The 24540-nt window shown below is 40.2% G+C and overlaps 1 protein-coding gene across 1 annotated transcript in view; it reads left to right on the top strand.

Moving 5' to 3' along the window:
* Window positions 1-24540, top strand: part of LOC130154841 (acetoacetyl-CoA synthetase) — a 45477-nt gene that overhangs the window by 9648 nt on the left and 11289 nt on the right. The window contains exons 5-12 of the mRNA XM_056351425.1: window positions 133-253; window positions 3242-3355; window positions 11850-11947; window positions 15808-15922; window positions 16469-16550; window positions 17131-17278; window positions 21490-21570; window positions 22685-22809. Coding sequence (XP_056207400.1) covers window positions 133-253; window positions 3242-3355; window positions 11850-11947; window positions 15808-15922; window positions 16469-16550; window positions 17131-17278; window positions 21490-21570; window positions 22685-22809 — 884 coding nt within the window. The remainder of the gene's footprint in view (window positions 1-132; window positions 254-3241; window positions 3356-11849; window positions 11948-15807; window positions 15923-16468; window positions 16551-17130; window positions 17279-21489; window positions 21571-22684; window positions 22810-24540) is intronic.

Genomic DNA, 24540 nt, shown 5'->3' with positions numbered 1-24540 from the left:
GTAAGCTGGGAAAAATGATTCTTGCCTGGTGGAGTGTATGAAGAGCTTGGAATTAATGAGCTGATTTCTGTACAATGCTCTGAAAAAGAAATTACATTGCAGTTTTCCGCTAATACGTTATTTTATTTTCAGGTGGTTGATACATCCAAAAGTATTGCAGATGTCCCGGAATGGTTTAAAGGCAGCCGTCTGAACTATGCAGAAAATCTTCTGAAGCACAAGGACAATGACAAGATTGCACTGTATGCAGCAAGTAAGAAAAAATTAATGGCTTATAGTTGTAGTTCACTGGACTAGGCCTTAAAACAGCTCTCCTTTTTATGAGTCCTGGAAATAAACTGGCTTGGGTGAGGAGGAAAAGAGGAAAATGAAGTCGGGAACTCTGCAGAATCTACAGTACAGCTCTGCAAAAACCCAGCAAAACATGCTCTGGGACTATAGATAGTTCTGCAGGTTTATGGCAAATTAAAGTTGTCTTAGAATGTGCTTGAATTCGTTTAGGTAGTGGAGATCATGCTGCGTTCAGCATCACTCTATTTGAGCTATTACTTCACACTTGTTATAAACACTTGCCTAATGCCTGCCTTCAGCAAGCCTTTTGGCACTGTTACTTGATATTGCCTTTCCCACTCTCTTACTATGCCTTTTTTTCTTGCGAATGCTCAGGACTACATGGGGCGTAGGTAGGAATTAACTCTTCTTACTGTGTTGTCAACAGCAAGGAAAGTTATATGAATGGGAGACTCGGAATTTTGCTTTTCTGGAACACTGCAGCTCAGTCTTATTTTTTTTTGCTGTGCTGGAGAAGATTTAAGTCTGGTAAAATCTGGACGTACTCCGTGCTGAGGGTGGTGATATTAAGACAATGTCCCTTCCCTGTGTTTGCTGACTTTGGTAACTTAAACACGATTCTAATCTCTGTTTGATGGGATTAGCTTCTATGCGGGTGAGTGAGTGCTTCCCTAGGGAGTTGTATTCTGAGCTTCCCTTCTGCTGGACCTAATCCTTATCGTAAGACCAAGCAGTGATGCTTCTTAATAGCTCAACAATAAACAACGAACTCCTACAGCTCATGAGGAGAGAAAATTACGCAGAACTATGGATTGATTGTGTAGGCGTTAGAAGTCTTGGATTCTGATTTCTGATGCATAGGGATCAGGTTTTGAATTACATGTGTTAGTGCTGTTCAGATAGCTGTTCAGAAACAATATGAGACAACAGAACAGTCTTCTGTAAGCTTACTGCTGGAGAAGAAATACTTATCACTTGCATTTTACTGTATAGAGGTATTGGAAGAAACCTCTCTGATCCTATGTATGTGTATATAAATGTAGAATCATCACCTACCAGTTCAGAGAGAATGGGAAAATCTGTGACCCAGTTCCGGTGTAGTAAGAATGGATCTGGTGAAGCCTGGCGGAAATGAGGCTGGTGACAGAAAGCTGGCTTCGAAGTGATGGACTCATTGCTTTCAAATTTTGATATCATTAGAAAAGCTGCTTATGCATTATTTGATGGAGAAAAAAATCAGTGTAGTACATCTGTGCGACAGCTGGAAGCCAAACACTAATTATAAGCTAGCTCTAAATGTGTATAGAATTTATGCAATTGATTTGTTGATGTTAAAAGCCAAACATGCAACTTGAGAAAGTGGAGTTAAACACTTTCAGTTCAAATTATTGACGGAATTATTATCAACTGAGTGAATTATTTGGTTTGACATGTGATTGCTTTGTCCCTGTAGATCTTGTTTCTTGTTAGGAAGTAAGGGTGTACCACAGACTCAGTTTTGTGTCCCAGTCACAGGTGGTAATACCAAAAGGAGCAAAATTATTTTCCAGTTGAATACTGTATCAGTGCTGGAGTGAATACATTTACTTCTGTGGTGAACAGACTTCCACCTGCATTTCTTTTCGTGACCTTCTACTGTATTTAATCTTCTTAAGATCTCTTAAGTCTGAGTATTTTTTGTTCACCCATTGCTGCTAGGTCAGAGTGGTGTTTTGGGAACCTGTTGGGTTCGTGTGTTCATTAGGGGGGATGCTGTGGGAGCAATGTGTGTGTAACAGAGCACAGGAATGTAAATGTAACTTGCCTGAACAATTTCACTTGTCACTGGCTCCCACTCTGAATCTCTTATTTGTGACTCCCTTCTCCTGGAGGCTTTAATAATGGAGCAAGATCAGAGTCCTGTTTCTTGTGGTTCTATGGGAACATGGAAGCTGTCAGCAGTCCCTGTTTGGCTTATGAACTACATGTTAATTGACTTTTGTGTTTCCCATCACAACCTGCTCTCTTGTTCTGTGTAAGTCCAGGCTTACTGGGATGGAAGTTTAAGAAGGCAAAAGAGGAAAAAAAGTACGGTTCCCAGCTTAAGGAAATCAGACTGATGGTAGCTGGACTGCAAGGACCTGATGTACCCAGGCCATGCAGTATGCTTTTGTTGACAGCCTTGGCACATGTGTTTTAGTAAGTGCTGGATACAGGAAACAGGCCACCTGGTTTGCAGGACTCTCACTGAGGAAGTACAGGAAGGGACCTTTAAGATGACAGACTGCCATTCATAACATTTAGATTTGTTCCTTTTGTTTCACAAGTGATTTAGTAACAACTTATGTGACATCTGACATTCAGTACAAAAATGGAAACACCCTGCAGATCTTTTCCAGAGGTAAATGGAGTCCAGTTTAGTGTATTTGCTTTGTGGTATGTGGGCAAATGCGGATGTTTAAAAAGCATATATTGAAAGTCAGACCTTAGTAACTCTATGTGCATGATTTTGAAATCAACAGTGACTTGCTCTAATGAAACTGAAAGTTGGCACCTTAATGCTGCTTCCTAGACCTGATGAGACAACTGAGTGAAAAGGGAAAATGGGGTGGTTGTTTCCATGTTAGAAAGTAGCCTTTGTGAGTGCCATCTGTTTATGATAAATGCACTTTGAGAATATATCTTTCTGCAGTGAATAGTTTGCTTTTTGGCAGCTGTACATTCCTGTCTTTAAAAATGTCTTCATATCTACTGAATGAATACTACTGATTAATCCTTGATTCCCATTAAAAAGAAAAGCTTGGTACAGTGCAAGAGGAACTTGAAAAGCAAAAAGTATAATTATTAGTGGAAACTCTTTTCCTAAAATTGCTTTGTATTCTTTTTCTTCCAGAATCAGTTGTTTGTACTAGACTCTATTTATGCCGCAGTGCATAATTTCTGACTGGTTGTTTTAATCCTCTTTCCTCAGAGGAAGGCAAAGAAGAAATCTTGAAAGTTACTTTTGAAGAACTGAGACAAGCTGTAGCACTGTATGCTGCAGCCATGAGGAAGATGGGGGTGAAAGTAGGAGATAGAGTTGTGGGTGAGTAACTTTTTTTTTTTAAAAGAACAGAAGATGAAACTTTCCTCAAGTATGCAAGTGAGTAGTCAGGGTTATAGAAACATGAATATGAAATGCTATTTCACAGAAGCATTCTGAAGAAAAAGCTCTTAGGCTGCTATATTTAAATTTGTATGAAATACACTTCTAGAGGGAAGGATCCAGGATTAGCCTGCAAGTTCTGTAGCACTGGAGGGGGAAGGAAAATAACCTCATTCATAGCTTCACTAAGGTCTGCTTCATAAGCATGCCGTGGAAGCCAAAGTGATGGAGCCTGTGCATCTAGCGGAGCCTTGACTCACAAGGTCTGGCAAATTCACTTGGGGGCAGTCTTGGGAATTACGGTCCCAGGTCGGTGGTTGTGGTGCCAGCTGGCAGTTACTGGCCCTACAGCCCCAGGTAAAATGGTGCACTGAGTTGAACTTCTTGAGGAATGAACTTATACTACCTTCTGCCACCAGTGCTTGGGGAGTAGTGTTTTCCAGAATGGTGGTAGTGAGCAGTGACTTTTCAAGTCACATCAGTGCAGAGATTAGTAGTTAGAACCCTGTGATCTTTTCAGCACCTCACAATCTTATGGATTAGTATTTCCTGTCATAAGAATGTCATGTGGATTTTTCTATGTAAATGACACTTTTGTCCTGTGAACAGCTTGTAGAGTATACAGCCCAGACACAGAAAGGAGTTACTCGGGCTGGCCTCAGTCCATTTATTTCTAAACTGCTGATTTTGATCTCCCAGCTGAGCAGCTTCATCTGTCCTTCATGTGCTATGTAACATGGGCTCTTTAGTTTTGTCAGCGCAGTGCAAGTCAAAACTGCAGTACCTTGAAGCTCCTTGACTCCTACCTGGTATTTCTGCTGATGTGCATATTCATCTTACTACTGGAATTGCATGTTCTTTGAGCAATACTTGGCCATTATCCAGAGTAAGTGTAAATTCTTCTATGATGCAAACCCAAAGTGGTGAAACTACTTGATTTATGTTCTGCACATTACAAACCAGAACTCAAAGCTGTGTCTTCAAAACCAGAAGGGTATACATTGCTATTTTTTAAACCCACAAATGTGACTTTTGAATGTTAAAATATACTTGAGAGCTCATACTTCGTGTATATGGTATGAGCATTCTATGGAACTGGTAATTGAAGATTTAATTATCACAGCTGGTGGCTTGGTTTTTTACATAGAATTAGAGCTATATCCTTAATTGGGTATGAACCATCCAGCAAAATCAGGAAGGTCTGTCAGAATGAAGACTAGGATGCTCTAATTCTGTCTGTTTTCAGTCTTAACACAGTCATGTTCATACCTGACACCTGTTGAGGAGCAACAGCCTCTGCCTGAAACCAAAGTAATGAATAGGAAAAACTCACTCTCTACAAAGTTTGAATATTTAGAACTTAAGTGTAGTGTTTCGTAATACCTGTCCTCTGATGCATACATAAAATACTAAGTGAGTTGTATGTGTTTTAAAAAGTTGTCCCAAAGACATTGCCAAAACAGTATGTAGTTATGCATAGAACTGGAAACTTGGACATCATGAAACCAATCAAAGTCCTGGTCAGTTTTTTCTTGATGCCTATTAATGCTTTCTGTAAATGTGTTGTCATTGTGAAGCACAGCAAATGCTTTTTTTTTTGACTTTCACAGTGAAATTTTTCCTGATATGTACAAAAATTCAAATGCTCTTTTTAGACTGCTTGTGGGGATTTAATATGCTGTTCCTTATTGTTATGAGTAAAAGTCATAATGGAGCTGAAAACAGTTCTTCCACATGTATTGCAAGTTATGCTAAACTGAAGGATCAAATCTCATGTGTTAAGCGGCAAAAAGGGTGCTCTGTACTGGTTTCAGATCCCACGATATGACGAAATGTGGAAGACTGATGGGCAGTTCAGAAGAGTGATTACTGGATGTGTTTTCATATTTTATGTGAATGGAAAGTGTGTGTGTGAACACACTATGGTGGGGGAGGACAGCAGCTGTAAACTTGATGAGTAGCAACAGCTGTAGCTTTGGTGTGTTCCTGCAAGTAGAAACCTGCTGTTCTTTGCTCCTGTCCTAATTCTCAGGTTAAGGTCCACTTAGACTCTACATATTGGTGTCCGATGCTAAGTGACAGATTTTTAATCGCTGCAAAGAAAATACTGCTCACTAGGGTGACAGATATAATACTAATGTTAAGTACAATCAGGTGCAGTCACTTTTAATAGGAACATACATTCTGAATTAAAAGAATTTTATCTCAGTGAGGTGGTTTTGTGTATTGAAGTGCAAATTTAAGTCCCATTAGCAACCTGGTTATCGATGCCAGAACTCTTCTAATTAAAACCAGTTAGAAGTACTATGTTTGGGAAAAGACAACATGATGCTCTCATTTTGGGCTCATCTTGTGAGCTGTTCTTAGTAAGGTATACCATGCAGGGGAAGCATGCTCTGTAGCTGCAGAAAATGTGCTATTGAAATAGCTGTAGTCAGTGGTGCTAATAATTAGGCTGCTAATACTGTTATAATTTTAATAAGTTTCTTCTAGTTAATTACTATTTTGCTTAGCACAACTGGGGGCTGGCTGACTCTTGAGTTTTGTTGTTTTGGCAGCTTGTTCACCTCTTATTGAAATTAAAAAGCATAGCTGATACTTTAAACAAACAAGATTGTATGAATAAAATAGTATGCTTTAGATACTGCTTGTTTGTGTAGGTTTTTTACAAGCTTGCAGAAGGTAGCAGTTCCAAGTTTCTGTTCAGAATTCATCATCAATGTCAGGGCTTCCTTCCACAGAAAGGGTAGGATTTTAACTGTGCACTTTGCCCCATTCTTGGGAGAGAAAGTGTGTGTGGTGGCTCCAATGGGAAGCCTGGAAGGATTTTTAGTGATTGCAAGAGGAGGCACAAATTGCGCTCTCTAGCTATCTGGTGGTGTTACTGTTATTTAAACAAACAAAACATCCCCCAAAACAAGCAAATGAGAAAGGAAGCAAATCCATTGAAAATTCAATGGAAAACACTATTTAGATCCCAGCTCCTTGATTCTCTGGAGTTGAGCTCCCATCACTTGAGTAAGCTGCAGCTCTGTTTCTTCCCTTCGCCTTTCTGTGCATTTCCTGACCACAAGTTGCCTGTTTGGCACTTGCACAGCAGAGACCAGTCTGACCAGCTGCTGTAGGTACCAAGTGTCCCTGCTGGGCCCCTTGTGCTGAAGCTACTGAAATGCCCATCTTTATGAGCAGTTACAGCTGACTTGTGGGAGCAGGCTTGCATTGCACTTGGGGTCCTTACAAAGCCCTGTACTTCTGATAACAGAAAAGAATAATGAGTCTAGGCAACCTCTTTGTTTTCCTAAAATCATGACAAGTTTTTAGGCTCAGGTAGAGCTTTTTAAATTACCTGGAGTCTTTGTGTGCTATTTCTCTCCCATACCACTTTTTTCCACTCTGTCCTCTTACCCTGGCTGGTGAGAGACTCTTTCCTTGTAATCTTCAGTTAGATGAACCTGTATAAGCTCCTGTCAGTTGGGCTGTTGTGCAGTTCCGCCTCCATCCCTTCCCCTGGTGCCCCCAGCCCTAGACTCCTGACTGACAGATTGCTTTGCCTTGGGCTGCAGCCTAGGGAGGCTTCCCTGTGAAAGAAATCTGATGGGGTTTTTAACAGCAATCCAGCTCTCTAGATATAGGCATGTTTAAAACTGGGTCTCAACTCCTTTCGTATGTTTTGCTCCTATGCCAGAGGATATTGACTGTCTTTGGAAGAGCTAAACTGTAACGCTGCAGAGGTTGAGGCTGTGGGCATTTCTCCAAATTTTAAATAGAAGGAAAATACTAATTTCATTATAGCTACCTAACGTGTAGTCAGCCTGCCAGGTTCTGATGCCCTTTGCAGCCACTTTCTCTTAAAATCACTTAAAATCTTGAGCTGTTAGAATTGTATACAAGACTACTAACATGGTTTTCTTCTTGTGAATTTCACTTCCATGCTTTACAGCCTCTGAGACAAGACTGTTTTAACTTTTCATTATATTTAACGTATCCCCTAATTTTTTTCAATACAATTTATGGTTGCATCATGACAGTAATAGTGTGTTTAAGTTGGAGGTGGGTGAATGTGGGTGGAGAAGCAGCAATGTCAGCACTCTTCCAGCTTGATTTCATCCTAGTCTTCCCTTTCCATCACCAAGGAGATAGCATGTAATAGTAAACATAACTGAAGCAGATCTGTGGTGAAACACGCCTCTTCTTCTAAAGATGTAGGATCTTCAGAAAAGTGTCTTCACTGAAAGGGTTGTCAAGCACTGGAACAGGCTGCCCAGGGAGGCAGTGGAGTCACCATCCCTGGAAGCATTCAAAAAACATGTAGACGTGGTGTTTCGAGGCATGGTGTAGTGGTGGACTTGGCAGCCCTAGGTTAACAGTTGGGCTTGATGATCTTAAAGGTCTTTTCTAATCCAAAAGATTCCATGATTCTATGTCTTGCAATACTGTCACTGATGCCTGAACAGTTGGAAGAGACAGATACAATACCTAATGCAAGCTACGCAGATCCACATGTGAAGTACTCCTGGTGTCCCACTGACAGTCTGTTTGGCAGATAACAATGACTGCAGTACGAATAAAATAGAACTGGGAGTATCTGTGTTTTTCATCTCTGGATAGGTTGCTTCTATTATATCCCTGTAGCTGGCTTTGTTCTATTACAAGTCAGCAGTTAAAAACAAACTAATCTTCCCGGTGTGTTCACACACAAAAAAATCCTTGACAAAACATCAATGAATTACATTGTTTAAAGCTGGCATTTTATCTATAGTAACTGTATTAGCCCTAGTTGCTTACGTGGGTTTTAAAGCTAGCTTTGTAAGAAGATTAGCATGTTACTCATAGCCTCAGGCCACACTAACATTAGATAGGATGACCACTTTAAAAGCCTACAGGAGTATGAAATGCTGTATTAACATAAAGAGAAACTGGAAGTCTGGTCATTGAATTGTTTCTTCTGTTTCAGTGCTGCTGTAGATCAGTAGTATGAGCCATGGAGAAGATACTTCAGTAGCAGCTCCCTGATTTCCTTCCTCTTGATGCATTCTTTCAAGGCTCAGAGCTAAATTGTTGATGTAGGGTCCAAGTTTAGGTTTTTTCTTCTAATTCAGATGGCTATGAATGTTCGGATGCCTCTGAGTACACATTTAATCTACTTCATGAAGGCATTAGATGATGCCAGGGAATGTGTTCTCAGCACTCTGAGAAATGAGACTTTTGATGTAGCTTCCAGCATGATTATACCAGAAATTTTGTACTACAGTTTTCACGTGCTCTGTTGGTAAAGTACTGTAGTGTAAATGAACAAGTCTACATTTAATCTTAGTGTATGCTAGATTAAGTAAATAGTGACTGACAGAAAATGCTGTACTGAGCAGATCAGGCTCTAAGTGCCTCTTAAAATAATACAAAAAATCCATACAGTGTTTTTAAGATACCACTTGTCCTGCTTAAAGATTTGTCACAAGCTTTATGTCACAGTGAAGCTTTTATTTCTTCATCCTTATGGAAATTGTATACATGCTTAGGAGTTGGGAGGAGTGCTACTAGGACCCTTGGTATGGGTTCCCACCTCCTGTGTTTTGAGCCCTCTATTCAATTGCTTTGTAGTTCACCCAGAGAAGGTATGAAGATCCTCCTCTTTCTAGTAACAGAAGGTAGCTTCTACCTTTCTTACCAACTTAAGATACTTTCCTACCAACTTAAGATACAGAGAGAGAGAGAGAGAGAGATGTACTTTCTGTAGACTTGGCCTGTGTTGACAAATGCTAGTTTTGATCCTTAGCTGAAATACCATATCAAGGAACATGGAGGCTCTAGTTAAATGGATGAACAAACATAGGAGTATTCAGACTAGCTGTACCATTACTCTTCTGTAGTACTGAGCTTCAGTACATAGGTGACTCTTGTGTCACCCCTGATGTGAATGCAGCTAAAAAAGCTGGTTTTTTGATCCTCTTTGCCAGCAACGTTCCTGTTTACCAAGTTTTAGACACTTACGACCTGTGTCAGCCTACTGAATGCTTTGAGGCGTCAGTTGATATCTCAAGGGACACAGTCAAATGGTAGGGACTGTTACCTACATGACAGTTGGTGTAACGGGTTTGCAGAATCTCTGATGTGAGAAAGGGAGAAATTGTTTTTATTTCTGAGAATCCACTCCTAGTCTGAAAAGCTGACAGGAGGAATAGTTTGTGTCATTTAGAGTTGGGAGCTGTTGAGAGAAAAGCAACACGAGTTCTTACATTGTTATGTTTGGAGGTTCTCTTTCCAAAGTAGAACCGCCTTTTTATTCATAATACCTACTGTTGGGGATTAGGACAAATATGTCAAAAATCCTAGCGAGCAAGCAGGCTGCCTGCCTGTAGTGGTCAAGTGAAGATACAGAAGTGCAGGGTAAGTTGCCTTGCATGTTTCGTACCTTCTGGAAGTTTTGGCTGATATCCTCTAAAACTCAGAAGCATCACCTCAAAGCTGACTGACAAAGTAATGGTTTAATTGTTTGGCTCACAATAATAGTCCTGTATTCTTGCCTTGAAGGCTTTTGTAGGAGTGGTGAAAACAACTGGTGCTTGTAAGCTATGGCAAGGTAATAACTACTTCAAACCATAAAGAGTCATCTTTCATTTTTCACTGCACTCTGGGCCCCTGATAATCCTATCCAGGAAATCCTTAGTGGAAATATTTGGCATCAATCAAAAAAGAACTGCTTTCATCACACAAAATGATATTTTAATCTGTTCTGGTTAATAAAATTAACATTTAAAATTACTGTTTGTGGAGGAAGACTTCTTTAAAAAGAAAAATCACTAAAATTTTGGGATACTTTACCTTATATGATAAACCTTGACCCTAAAGGAAAAATAGCAAAATAAGTAATGCCTTTTTATGGCTGTGAGGTTTTGCTGCACTTTAGGTACTTGAGAGCTTCACTGAACAGAACACTACAAACTAAGGGCAGTTCTAGGGAGTAATTTATATCTTAACATGGTATGAGTTTTTACTCAGTTGTGTGTTTTTTCCAGAAATTGTTGGCCTTAAGTCATAGTGCTGCTTTTGGAGTTGCTACTCTCAAAACCACAGCAGTTTAGAGACTGACTGAAGTGGTCAAGCTGGTTTAAGAAACAGATTTCACTGACTTTTGAATTGCGAAGAAAAACCTCAGTTCAAGGGTTTTTTTTTAAAGTCTACTTCTTACAAAGTTGAAAAAGGATGGATTTTTTTCAAGCTGTAGGCACACTGGCAAAAATCAAGCTTAGTACCCTCCTACTTGATAAAGTTAACATAGCAGAAATAGCTATTAAGGTCTGGGACCTTAGTTCCTGTCCTGAAACGTACATCCCTAAATAATCTATCTTTCAAAAGTGCCTAGCACTAGTGAGCGTTTGCTGTCTGATAGATAGTTGTGGAGCACCTGCAGCTTGCACTGCAGTCCAAGATCTGTCAGTGCTTGCTGCTTTTTTAGTGGGTTGGAAAGCATTTTTATTGCCATTTCAGTTTGCTTTCAAACACTGAATTCTAATTAGGTGTCCAAGTACTGTAATTAGGCCTGTCATGTGCCTTTTTTAAGGACTTGGGCATCTTCTTGGTTGCTTAAGAGATCTTTGATCTACCTTAGTGTAGTTGGTGAATTTTGACTGCATGTTTTCATTTGTGGGTTGGATTCTGATCAGTTGAGAGTCAGTCTCAGCCACCCAGCACCTTCTGGAGAGCTGGTCAAATGGAGCCCACTGAAAATGTAACTTTCTTGATGTTTGGTTCTTCCGTGTGCCTTGGTAAACTGAATTTAAACCTTGAAATCTTCCTGTAAGTTGATGAGATAAGCCTGAAGAGCTCCATTGGTGTGATGATGTTCCAGGGCTTGTCACACTGTATTACTTCCTTATCAGCTGAGACGCTGGTTTTGCTTGTTTGTGTTTAAGATTCTGGTAGTGTCTACCAGACAATGTTTAGCTTTGTAAAGTGGCATCCCCACTTTTGAACTGAGTATTTATAACCTTTGCTTCCAGCTACTTGTTCCTTTTCTAAGGGGTGTTTCTACAGACCTGTTCTGTTCCCCTGCTTGGTGCTGTATCCTTAGTCTCTATGTAGCCTATTCAATCCACAAACTTTTTCTCTCTCTCCCAGTTGTTCTGTGGAGCATGCTGCCCTCTTATCCTGAAAGTCTCATTAATTAAGCAGAAACTTTTGTAAATTGGGAGTAACCTTGTAGATAGAGAAATGGATACAACTCTTTTTATAAAAGGGATTGTGTCTTACTCCTTGTGCAACTGATTTGACTTCGAAGGAGGAAGTGACGATTGTGTGGAAAATTTCAAAGGATCCTTCAGTCTGGGACTTTTCATTTTTGGTCTGTTTGAAGTGGCGATTGTATACGTTATGTTTACTGTTAAGATTTTGTGGTTTTTAGTTTCTTCAGTCTCTAACCGTTCAAATTCTGCCATAGGTTACTTACCAAACAGCATTCATGCGGTGGAAGCAATGCTCGCTGCTGCAAGTATTGGTGCTATCTGGAGTTCAACATCACCGGACTTTGGCATTAACGTGAGTAGCTGTATTATCAGGTGGTGTAGAAAAGCTCTCCTCCTGTTTGAGACAGACGTGAAAGTGACAGTGCGGGATATAGATCCTGTTTGCTTTAGCCTTACTGCCATCTCCTGGCACAGCCAAGTACACCAGATATTTTTTTTTTTTCTGGCTACCACAAACTGAATGAAAACTCGTGCTTTCAGTTGTCAATAATGACTTTCAGCGTAGTAATTCGAGTATCTTTTAGCTGACTCACAGGGGGATATTTTCAGGCAGAATCCATGGTCTTGGTGAGCTTTTATTAATTGTGCAAATGAGCAGCAATGCAACAGTTGTCTGGGACTTGGCCCTTCATTCCCAAATCTTTTCCCAGGCTGCTTAGCCACGATCCAGTTCCTTTGCCCAAGTAGTTCCTTCCTCTGCCTTCTGCGTGGTTAAACTGAGCACTATCCCACCTGGTCTCTTCGAGGAGGCTTTGTTTGCCAACAAGGCGAGGGATTTCAGGCTAATATCACTAACTCAATTCTTTTTAGCATAGGAATAAATGCTGCGTGTAAAATACGGTAAAAATTTTTGCGATATCATTATGATATCCAAACAGATGTTGCAGTGTTCACTGGAAGCTTTGGGAACGTATTTTACTTTCTTTGGAAAGTCTTTAGCACACGTCATAAGCAGCAACAGGTGCGAATCACTTCTAAAATGGAGTGTTCTATCTAAAATGTGCTTGAAATCATGCTTTTTTTGCACTGCAGAACAGAGAAAATACCAAAGGTGGGGTTTTTTTTAGGTAATGCGTACCCTCAGTCTCAGTGTTTAACCCCCGTAGCTGGTTAGATGTAGGGAACTGTCCTCTCTGGATTAGCGCTAGAGGGCAGCAGCATTCCGCTTTCTCGCACTCGAGGTTGTATCATTGGGAAAAAAAAATGATTAAAAAAGTCATTACAGCACGTAATGATCAATCTGTTCTACAAATATTTTCTGCTTGCTCAGAAAATGACAGTATGGAGTATTTTCTTTGCAATGTGATTTGATCTCTCATCTGGGGGAAGATTGTTCATTTTGCTTGCATTACAGAGTACTGGTGTGTTTTCTGTCCACGTTGATGTGCTGTTATTTTCAGTGCCCAGCTTACTTAGTTTTTGTGATAGTTTCATTAAAAAACTTAGCCTTGGAGCAGCAGTGCCATTGATATCATTTATTCTCCTTTGGCTTGGCAGCATGTGTTGGTGTATGAATTCAAACCCTAAAATCTTGAGGGAGATCAGCAGAGGTTCTCAGGGATATTGGCTTCCACCCTAAGGAAAATATATTCCTGCTTCTGTGCAGTTGCGTTAGTCCTGTTAACATAAATGAAGATTTTGTTTGTGTTTTGGGAAATAGTGTAGCATTTTCAATATTTCAAACCCAATTGTGTGTATATATTTTGTGAAGCTTAGAAAACGTCACTGTTCGGAACTGCCTACACGTTGCAGGCTCTGAATGCCATACCTCTGAAGACTGTGCAAGCGTTCAGGAAGTCTGCTGTCAGAGAACCAGTGAGCTCCCTCCCACGCAGAACGCCACTCTTGGCAGCTTTTGCTTCATTTCTCTAGTCCCTGTTATCCATTTACATATATTAATAGGAAAGTGGTTCTTTGCAGCCTGTGCATAAGAAGTTGGATATGTAAGTTTAAAAAGAGGCTGTGCTCTTGGGTCTGTGAGAAACCTTTGGTGAGCCCTAGCAAAGCCAGGGCAGCTCCGTTCATGGGGTCCTTCTCAACCTTTAGTACCGGATTTGAGGCTCATAGACTAGAACGAGCCATATCTGTTTTACCTGAGCTTTTCATGATTTTCGTGAAAGCAGTTCCTTGCTGAGCCGTCTGGTTGGATTAAAGTTCCAGTGTCGCAGTTACCTGTTCCATCTGTTTGTATTGCCTTTGTATCATACCAGGCTGCCCTGTGGGATTTGATCTTGCCAGTGCTAATGAATCCAACTGGGTGTGTTAGCAGGATTGGTAAAACCCTGAGAATTGTAGTTATCCCAGCTTCTGATTTGCATTTCTCTTCAAATTTGATTCTTCTGTTAGAATACCCTTAGTCCTCTCATTGGTCTTTGTTTTTAAACATCAGACAGCATGGATATAGGGTATGTATGCTCTGTGCTCAGCGTGAATGTGTATACATGCATACATATGCACACATACATAAGCGCACACATGCTATGTGTGATTTGGCTGCTTGGTCTGTTCTTTGAAAATGGTATGAAGTAGGTATGATAACATACCTAAAATAGCAGGAAACTCGATTTCATACTCCCTTAGAGAGTAATTTTAATGCATTAAGCCTACATGTCTGAGTGTGTTAGGTAATGTGTTAAGGGCTTCTTGAAACCCTCTTCTGCCACCAAAACAGATTCTGGTGATTTTTGTTTTGAACTAATTGATCAAGTTAGGTGTCAATGCATTGTCACTCTATTTTCTTGTGATGTGAGCAAGGAAGAGGAAGTGCATCTCGGGGTGACAGGAGGGAAAGCTGTTAAGTGACATACTTAGCAGACAGGTCCGTGTTCATATTTTGCCATATCCCTGTACCTCGCCTGTGGTGGTCAGTGAGCTTGCCTAAAAAGACAACAGGGAGAAGTTGTTGGGGCAGGACCTCTGTACTTTTGCAGCAGCCTCTCTTGTAACCCTGACCAGCCCAGCTGGGAAAGGAGGAGTTTAGTAGAGATTAGTTGACTGTAATGTTTTTGCATTGGTCTTTTGATTTGGTAATAATTTGTCTCGCTTTGGCTGCAAAACAGAGGACAAAGCAGGAGATGGAGAGAAATAAAAAATGCTGTGAAGAATAAACACAACTGAAGTCTTGAGGGTTTTTTTTTCAGTATGATTTAGGATACTGTTCTTGAACAGTTAGCTGACAATTTTACAATACAGAATAATCTTGTTCTTAATGTTTCAAGTAATGTAGCTAGAGAGGAATGAACATGACTGTGTGCTGAGAGCTTTTTAGTAGAAGGATTTACTTCTTGCTGTTGAATACAAAAAGATCTATTTCTGGCATGCTGCTGCATGCAGTGTACCTAGGGAAAAAAAAAAAATACCAGAAGGATTTTTTCTCTCAAATGTGATAATAGCTGTGGTGAATTCCTGAGTACAGTGTAAGCTGGAGGACACCTGAAAATTCAGCATTTGAACGTGTCCTTCCCTAGAGGTTCTAAAGGAGCTGTGGTAGGCTTGTTGGTAGTATGTACGTACGTTTTCAATATCTAGTTGTTCTGGTAGAAATCAGTGGCACGGTTTCCTTTGTTAATTGTAGCAGAGCAAAGCGGTCAGTTCCTATGAAGTGCCACCTTGCCATGTGATAAACACATCCTCTGGAAGACTGGTGGCTTTTTTTTTTCCCCCAGTGAGACTACCAAACTACTGGGACATTGTCAAAGCAGCCCTGGGGCAGTTCACAAGGGCATAGAGAGCACCTGCCTGCAGATGCAGACAGGAGTGTTGTGGACCTTCAGGTAAATTAAGTGCTTAACTCCTGCTCACATCACAGGTGCTTATCCTCTTAAGGTGAGTTTGTAAGTCTGACTTCCACGGTGAAATTTTAACTGCTTTGTGAACTTGATCTTTCAGTGAACAATGTCCTGTGATCTGTGGTGGTTTTATCTTTGTTGTTGGTTGATATATTTGGGGGTCATGAAATAAATTGTTACAAACCTGTTGTACTTTGAAGATCTTGGGAGAGTGGAAGACAAACTGGCAGTCTTTTAACAATTCTCCTGCTAATTCTTGACTCTACTCCTTTCTTGAATTTAGATTTGCTTTTAGCATCCAGTGCATTTTCCTACTGTAGCAATTTAATTCCATTCTTTAACTAACTTTTCTCTGTGTCCTTAGGGTGTACTGGACAGATTTTCCCAAATTCAGCCTAAGCTCATCTTCTCTGTTGAAGCTGTTATATACAATGGCAAAGAACATAACCACCTGGAAAAGCTGCTCAGTGTGGTGAAAGGTATTTCATTGCATACCATCTAGTCTTAGTCATGCTGCAGTTGTGTGAGCGCTCAAAGGCTGCACTGCCATTAAAAGTGTCATTTTTGAGCTGCTTGTCACTGTCCTTCCTACTTTACGGTATCTCTGTGGCCACTTAGGATTTCAGAACTGATGTGAATAAAAACTAACCAGTCTTTTGTGTAATTCTATCACTCTTTTGCTAGCTTAAACATATCACCATAAATCAGCAGTGTAAGTGGGGGAACGGGGACTGATGATGCTGGGTGGGTTTTTTTTAAGCCCAAGTGAAGTGCTGCTGAAGGCAAATGAAGAGGTATTACATCACTAAAGCTTGCAGGTTTACACATGTATTTTTAAAGGGCTGGCAATATTGAGGAAACTATCTCTTAGGTAACAATTCAGTCTTTTGGGGTTTCAGTACTTGGCGCATCAGAATTGTTTCTGTTGCTTAGTGCATTACACTGAACGGTCCAATCGGGCAGAAAAGGCCTTTGTTTTATGTAACTGAATGTAGGAAATAATTTTTTTTTCTTCCTTCTTCCAGGGCTTCCAGATGTAAAAAAAGTGGTGGTGATTCCGTATGTCTCCTCAAGGGAAGCCATAGATATTTCTAAGATTCCAAACAGGTAATGGGAGCTTGTGAGCTGTGACTGTCCTAAGGGGGGATGAGATGGATGCTGATACCTATCGCAAGTTCAAGAGGTCAGGCAGTTTCAAAAGCTAGCATTTAGCCAGTGTTTGTAATGTGGGTCCAGCTTCATACTGAAAACAGTAGTAGTATGTTGCTGCAGACGTTTTGCTTCTACAAAATCACTGTTGGTATTAATGATTCTTAAATTAAGGCAAAATTCAATAGGATATAGAAGGGAGAAGAACGTGGCTTCCAGAAATGACTAATTAATAATGTAAGTGACACTTTTAGGGATAATTTGTTTTGCTTTTTAACTGCCCTGGGTTATGGAGGTTAGATACTTTTGGAGTCACATCTCAATTACTATACTAATGTTTTACTTTAAAACCAAGAAAGGAAATAAAATAATCAGCAATTTGAAGAGTAGAAAGACTGGGAATACAAGTACTGTACATAGTGTGAAGATACAGCTTATCATAAAAGAGCTGTTAGATACAGAGGAAGTCCTATATATGGGCTGGGGTAATGTTTTCAAATATTTTTTTGAAATGTTTCTTTCCCCCCCTCTTATGCAGTGTCTTTTTAGAAGACTTCCTTGCTACCGGGAAAGGAGACCAGGCCCCTCAGCTGGAGTTTGAACAGCTGCCTTTCAGTCATCCTCTCTTTATCATGTATTCGTCAGGCACAACAGGGGCACCAAAATGCATGGTTCATTCAGCAGGGGTATGTCTTCCCTCCTGGAGCTGCGCTATCTATATCTAACTACCGGGGTTATATTTTTCCTTTAACGGTATCATACCACGGTGTATACTCCAAGGAGGAATTGATTGCTGCCACTTTTTCAACAACTTGCAATGAAACTTTTCTATTTGTAAGTGACTGAAAGCAAGTATGGATTAATAAGGATGTAAAATAGTTTGGTGTAGAGATTGGTGTGGAGACCTTTCAGATTTCAGCTGTTTCCTGGGAGTTAAGCATCAGTCAGAAAAGCATTAGTAGAACTGGCCCAACTGGTAGTTGAAGAAAGGCCAGATAACTTGAATTGGGTGCTTGGAACTGATTTTTGGACACTGTCAAGTTGAGGCCCATAGAGAGCTTGCAGGTTTTATTATCTAGAATTTTTTTGGCTGTAAACTTTACTCCCTATGTTTATCAGTTCAGAGCATGTCATCTTCACCACTCCTTTTTATAAGGAAGGAAGCCAGAAGGCTGGCTGTCTCTTTGGGTGTAGGTTTTGCTTTGTATGGAGGCTTTGCTTTAGGCTTTGTCTTGTTGTGGCTAGAGGTATGTACAACATTACTGACAAAATGACCTGTGCTCACATGCTTTCCATCTACTCTAGTCATGTTCTAAAAGTTGTTCTGGGCAACTTACTAAAGTTCAGGAAATTTTTCCAGCCGTCAGGCATGCAGTTGGAACTTTAACTCTGCCATTAGTATAGTCCTTAATAAAAAGCAGGGCTTTTTCCCCTTAAGGCAGGCAGAATGTGTTGTCTAGCACATTTGTGCAGTTTAACTTATACAATTTGGTACAACTGTTAGCCAGAGTTCATAGTTTCTGCTGTTAGCTCACAGTCAGGAGGAGCATCTTGCGAGACTGGCTGTAGCGTTGTCTAGGTAGCCGGAAGGCAGGATCACCTTGATGTTACAGCCGCAGTGTGTATGTTCTAGCCTCCCTTTGATGGCAAGGACTGGAGGATTTGCCCACAGACAAATCCCATGCTGCCTGTAAACACCTGACTTTGTACATTATCAATAGGAGATCATACCAGGGAGCATGTGACATAAAATGGTCCCTTTGGGACACAAGTCCTGTGTTTGCGAAGAAGAAAGGAGGAGGTATATTTTGAAGCTTGACAGCTGTTTTGAAGCTGTGCTGGCTTTAGACTGGTTAAGTACTTGCAGAGATGGATTAGCAAAAACAAGACGGGTGTTTTGTTCAGTGTTCAGTGATGAACAGTAGAGATGAAAAACACTGACGTAGCTCAGAGAACAGGACTTCTGTGTGGCACAGTTCTTTCCTTTCCATGTTACCTGTATGGCTGCTTAGGTTGCCCTTGAATTGTTGCCTCTGCTCTCCATCCGAATAGTCTTCTCGGTTCATACAGAGCTACCTTAGACTTCAGGTGAAGACTACTCATTCTTGCTGGGGAGGAGAGAATGGGATGGTTTGCGGAGTGGGATATGTTATTTATGAGGATTCTCTGTTCCCACTGAGCAGCTCTCTAGTTCCTGTATTGCAGGGTGATTTTTTTTTTTTTTTGTCATTTCCCCTTGAGTTCTGGTGCTAACACCTCTGGCCTAAAAGCACACTGTTGCATCAGAGGCTCCCATGGTTTGTGTGCTTTGTATGTGTCAGTCTGGATAAGGCCTGTAGGTAAAAATCCATGCAAAGAAATTCTGAGGTGTCTTCTGCACGCTTGCTTGGCTTCCTATGTTCTGGGCTGAATCTCGTTTCCACTGGAATAGGAGGATTCTCACTGATTTCAACAAAAGCAGAATTAGCCCACAGTCTCTTGTCTCATTTTCCAGCCTCAGATTAAGCAAGGTTTGGGTTTGACAGTTAAAAATGCAAAAAGAGGTGACATTTCAGTAAAGACATTTCTATTATTGCAGTGTGTTTCGATACTGTTTTGTTGCTGTACTGATCTTACAGATGCCAATAGGCAGCTTACTTCAAATTCACAACTCTGTGTGTCTAATCCTGCAGTATGTTTCTGTTTTCTCCGCACATATTCTGTTTTCTTGATACACAGTGAAATAACATATGTAAATAAAGAAAATGAAGCCAGGTCGTGGGAGATGATTTAAAAAGTCGTTCCTCAGAGGGAGTAAGCTTGTTTCTGGTCTTGGAAATAAAGCTGTATTGTCTTGAACAATTGGGCATGCTGTGGGAAGACGTTTGGAGGGTTCTTTCTAATAATTGAAAAACATCAGTGAGTAGTTGTTGTTCTTAAGTCCCAAAAGCATTGGTGGCGATTCTTACCTTGTTGATACAGGCCCCTTTTCAGTTTTATTCCATATTCTCAACTACTTAACGGGAGAATTTTTTGATAAAACTCCGATCAGTTTGTTTCTGTCTGTGTTGAGGACTCGCAAGACCTGGGCTTAAATAGCTGTGCTGCCGCAGGCTGCTTGTGTAACTGCTGGCAAATCGCGTGGGGATTTTCTCACTCAGGCTCTTTCTGAACGCTGTATAGAGAACGCTGCTGGTGTGAGACCAGGACCATGAGTAGCTGCTCTTTCTCTACGTGACGGCTTAGCACTGGTCCCTTATGTGCTGATGATGTGGTTCAGCAGCAGCCCTGCCTGCTGTTTTTTGGACACTCAGATGCTCGGCGCTTTTATCAGCTGTATGTTAAGCCCAATGAAGACAAGCAGACCAGTAAGTTTTCTGTCAGCTGCCAGATCTGTGTCATAGTCAATGCTGAGGATTTATTTTGAGGGTCATACAAGTCCTATAAATAAACTTGAGAGAGCATCATGGGCTGTAAGCTTTTTAGAGCAGCTATACCTTCTACCACAATACCTCTGTTTCTGGACTGTGACTTACCAGATTTTGCAGGGAAACAGTTCATAGCCTCTGCCTAGTCATTGTTAACAGAACAGTTTTGGTTCCAAAAGTGTAAACCAGCACCAACTAAATGAAGGAAAAAGAAAACAAATACTTATAATTTAATGTGTCTTTAATTTCACGATCTTGTGTGGCTCTTTCAGATTCACCTGCAGGGCAAAGATGCTTACCTTTATAAATGGAACAATTATGTTAACACCTGCAGTGTTTTTGGCAACCTTAAAGTTAGAAACAGTGTTTCTAAATCCTGATTTGTATTTTTTTTCGGTTTAAAATGAAGATAGACACAGCTGCCGCTAGGCGGCAGCATTGTGACAGCTTGGTGTGTTCAAACCAGTAGCAGGTGAATTCAGACCTGGCTCCTTTGAGCTGCAAAGAGAAAATAAGATTTACTCCTTTATTTTTATTTAATGTTTTCTGCCTTTTCTCCTGAAGCGTGTGCCAGTTTCATGACTCTCTTTTTCATTTCGAATGTTCATCTGTAACCTTTTTCTTCCGACATAAATCTTGTTCCGTGCTTATGAGGCTCTTAATAGTTCCACTATAACTCCTTGCATAAATGCAAAAAGCATCTTTATTTTAAAATCAACTACATGAATTTGTCAGTGCAGTGAAGTGACTTAATGAAGTAGTTTGTAAATTTATTTATCCTAACAAGGTACGCTTTAATGATGATCAGGAAGGTACTTTAGCAGCATTTTGAACAAAGAGAAACGGGAGCAATATGTTTAACTACGTTATTACTATTGATGCTTTGAGCAGTGAGATTTTTTCACATTGCTAGTCACACACATACATGAGAGATGTATATAGTTAGGTCTTTTGTCTCCTAGATGTTAACAGGTAAGATGGCTTGGGTACGTAGTGTTAATGCGTAGCAGCTGCTGCAGTTTATAGCAGTTCTAGGTCCTTCATCCCTCCCAGTTGCCTTGATATTCTGAAAATGAAACTGAAAAGTCAAAGGGCTTACTTTCGTGGAAAACATGACTGGTAAAAGCATGCTATTAAAATTCCAGCCTGTGTGGAGTACTCTGCAACTGTGATGGCTGAGCAGAGTTGGAAGTGAAGGAAGTTATTAATTCCATGGAGTAAAAGTGATGTGCGGTGGGAATTGCTGAGGTCTAATGAGAGACGCTGAAAAGTTGTGTGAGAAAACGGAGAATGTAATTGCTGCTGCTGTTGTAGATAGGCCCTGGGATTTAGTTCAGTTGTGGTTAAAGGAAATACTTGCCGTTAATCCTGGAGTGCATCCGGCAAAGTATTGCCAACATTAGGTTTTTTCTGAAGCCTGAATGTGCTGTCAAGAGTTTTGCTTTTCACTTGTGTGAACTTGATTTTTTTCTTTCTCTGTTCTTTTTCAGGGTACGCTAATACAGCATCTGAAGGAACACATTCTTCATGGCAACATGACCAGCAATGACGTTCTTATGTACTATACAACGGCAAGTGTGGCTTATTAAGGCATTTTAAAGAACACTTCAATCTATTTTCCTTATAAAGATAGGAGAGCTTTTCATACAAGTCTACAAGTACATTTTTATGTATTTTTAATTCTTGTTCGGCAAGGGATTGTCCTACTTCCCTGAGTTGAAAAAAAATCAGGTGGAATAATAAAATGCATCGGGAACCTTTCTGATGAAAGGTCAAACCAGTGTTAAATGTTTTTGATCTAATTAGTGAGGAAGTAAGTTGATTTTTTACAGTCTCTTAGGCTTATTGATCTGCCTCATCAATGTCACCAGCAACATAGGCTCCACCTTCCTGCATCATGCAAAGCTAGACCATGCTGAAGATGAGAATTTCTGTTGTGACTCTGTTTTGGTGGTGAAGGAAAGAAGCTGGCCAACTTTAAGTTCAGTAAAGGAAAGGGACTAAAACTGATCTATGTAGGAGTTCAGTTACATAGTGGGTTTTCTTTATGCTGTGCTGAGGAAAATTATTCCAAAGTCTTCTATTACTGTAACTGTTTGAGAAGGCTAATGTCTTTCCTCAAGAGTTCCTTTCTAAACTTCAACAGTGATAGTCAATTTCCAGACTCCATGGAGTTGTTATAATTGCCTTGTCCCAAATTTCTTGTCTCTTGACTCATGCTTTAAAAGTGTATGTATAGGGAATTACGGAATTGCCATCTTTATTAAGTATTCGTAAGGATGATTTAGGTAAACATCCATCAGGAACATGTAGCTGATCCAGTCTTGGGGCAGGTGAGAGGCTAAGGAGTGCACCAGCCTTACTTTCTGATTCCTAAATAAAACAATTATACCTAATCAGCAAGAGATGGGCATAAACTCAGTTGTTGGTTGAACAGTTTCTTAAAGCAGGAAAACTTCAGGCAAAGGAAATTAAGGGGAAGATGGCAGCTCATGCATAAGGGCAGGTAGCGTGTTTTGTTCCAGGTGATTCTGCCAAGAGCTACACATGTCCATCACTTTCTAGTAGGTCCTCTAGCAGCTTATGATAGCAAGTGACACTCCTGATTCTGTGATAGTGTTGCCAAAAAAGTGGATGACTAGCTGAGCAAGATCGAAACTAATACAGGTGTGTTCTTTTTTCCAGACTGGCTGGATGATGTGGAATTGGCTAGTGACTGCACTTGCTACAGGAGCTTCAGTGGTCCTGTATGATGGATCTCCTCTAATTCCATCACCAAATGTGCTCTGGGACTTGACTGATAGACTAGGGTATGTAAACAAGATTAAATGGAAGGATAATGGCCTTTGCTGCTGTTATGATGCCCACACAAGCGACCTCATTAAAGGTGTTGTTCCCTTAGTCAGAGCCTAGTATGTAACATGACATAGTTTATCTTTTGACTTAGCCTTGAGTGGAACTAGTTTTTGAAATTTTGTACTGAAACTGTCTTTGAGAGAGCAGAAGAGACAAAGAACTGATTGTTTCAAATTTGAGTGAAGTATTTGGATTCGAGGCAAACAAAGAATTCTGGTTCAATAGTCAGTTTTCAAGAGCAGCGTTTTCAAAAGGCAGTAGTTGGGAGCAATCTGAAGAGTGATTTCTCAGCACACTCAGAACTTAGAAAATAAGAATCCTTTTTTTTCAAGTAGCTCAACATAAGACTCAGTATAGCACTTTGACTTAAAGATGTAAATTGACTGGAAAAGCTCAGCAAGGTTGCTTATATTTTCATATTTTGCCTTTTAATCTATGATGGTTAATTCTCCCTGCCAAGTTGTTTGTTAATTGTTTTACACAGTTATTTGTGCATAAAAATGCTCATAGTACCCTCTCTTGAAGCCTAGAGAAACGGCAGGTATTGGATAAACAGCTGCAAAATCCTGTGGTGGCATTTAGTTTTGTACACTGGTTAAACTAATTTTTTTGTAACTTTCCTATTTTGCCAGCTTGATGTAAGGAGTAGTTCTGAATGTTTTTACTGGTAAAATGAGTGTAATTTTTAATTGATAATTAAAACTAAATCATTTGTGTTGGAAAGTGGATGCCAAAAGATTCCATTTCTGATTCATGATATTTAATAATTTAAACTTCACTCTGTTTTTTGTGACATGCAATATTTAAAGACTGACACTTTGTCTCTGGCTATTATAATTGAAGGCTAACACCTAGTCAAAAGGCTTTCAGTAAAAAAAAAAGAAACACAAACCCCACAAACTTTAGATACCTCTCACCCCCCAAAAAAACCCGCAGTAGAACAACAGGCAAAAATTGAGAATCAAGAAATAACACAGCTTATTTTTAAGCATTGTTTCTACATGCCAAAAGTAAGTGAAGATAACTGAAATGTGTCTGCATGTCTCACTTTTGTAATCTGGCGCTAAAAGCAGTAGCCATCTGTGTAGTACTTCATAACGCAGTCTGTTCCCAACTCAGTCATATGTTACGTATTTTAAAAAAAAAAGGCTTCAACATGTTAAGACCACCTTAGTTCTCTGAAGACGTACCATGCTTTCCTTGAGATACCATATTCTTATATTATCATCAAGATATCTCATGCTGCATGACAAGAAATACTGAAGTGGACTTCAACTAAAGATCTGTTCAAGTGAACTGTATTTAGTCACCATCCACCAATTACATAGCATTGGGAAGGAAATAATAGGAGACTAGGTTCTACATGTGCTGTAGAGGAAGTGTCAAAGAGCTTAAAAATACAGAGAAGCGTTACATATTCCAACTGTAAAATAGGCAATACTTTGTAGCGTGGAAGTAAGGTATTACATGAGTGTAAGAATAGTTCACATGATTGTGGTACGTGATAACTGGTGGAGCAGGATACTTCTGTGGGCTTTCATGGTGCTGTTCCCACGTACCTGATAAATTGCTCTGTGCACAGATGTGTTTGTGCAAATAGCCTTTCCCTGTCCCTACTCAAGAGGTGCCAGCCTCAGTAACTGTCATCCACCTAAATGGCAAGTGAAGACATCCCCTTTTGATAC

The sequence above is a fragment of the Falco biarmicus genome, chromosome 1 (genome assembly GCF_023638135.1).
Source record: "Falco biarmicus isolate bFalBia1 chromosome 1, bFalBia1.pri, whole genome shotgun sequence".
NCBI classification, from domain to species: Eukaryota; Metazoa; Chordata; class Aves; order Falconiformes; family Falconidae; genus Falco; species Falco biarmicus.
Note: the sequence above shows the minus strand (reverse complement) of the source record. Positions and strands in the feature narration are given on the sequence as shown.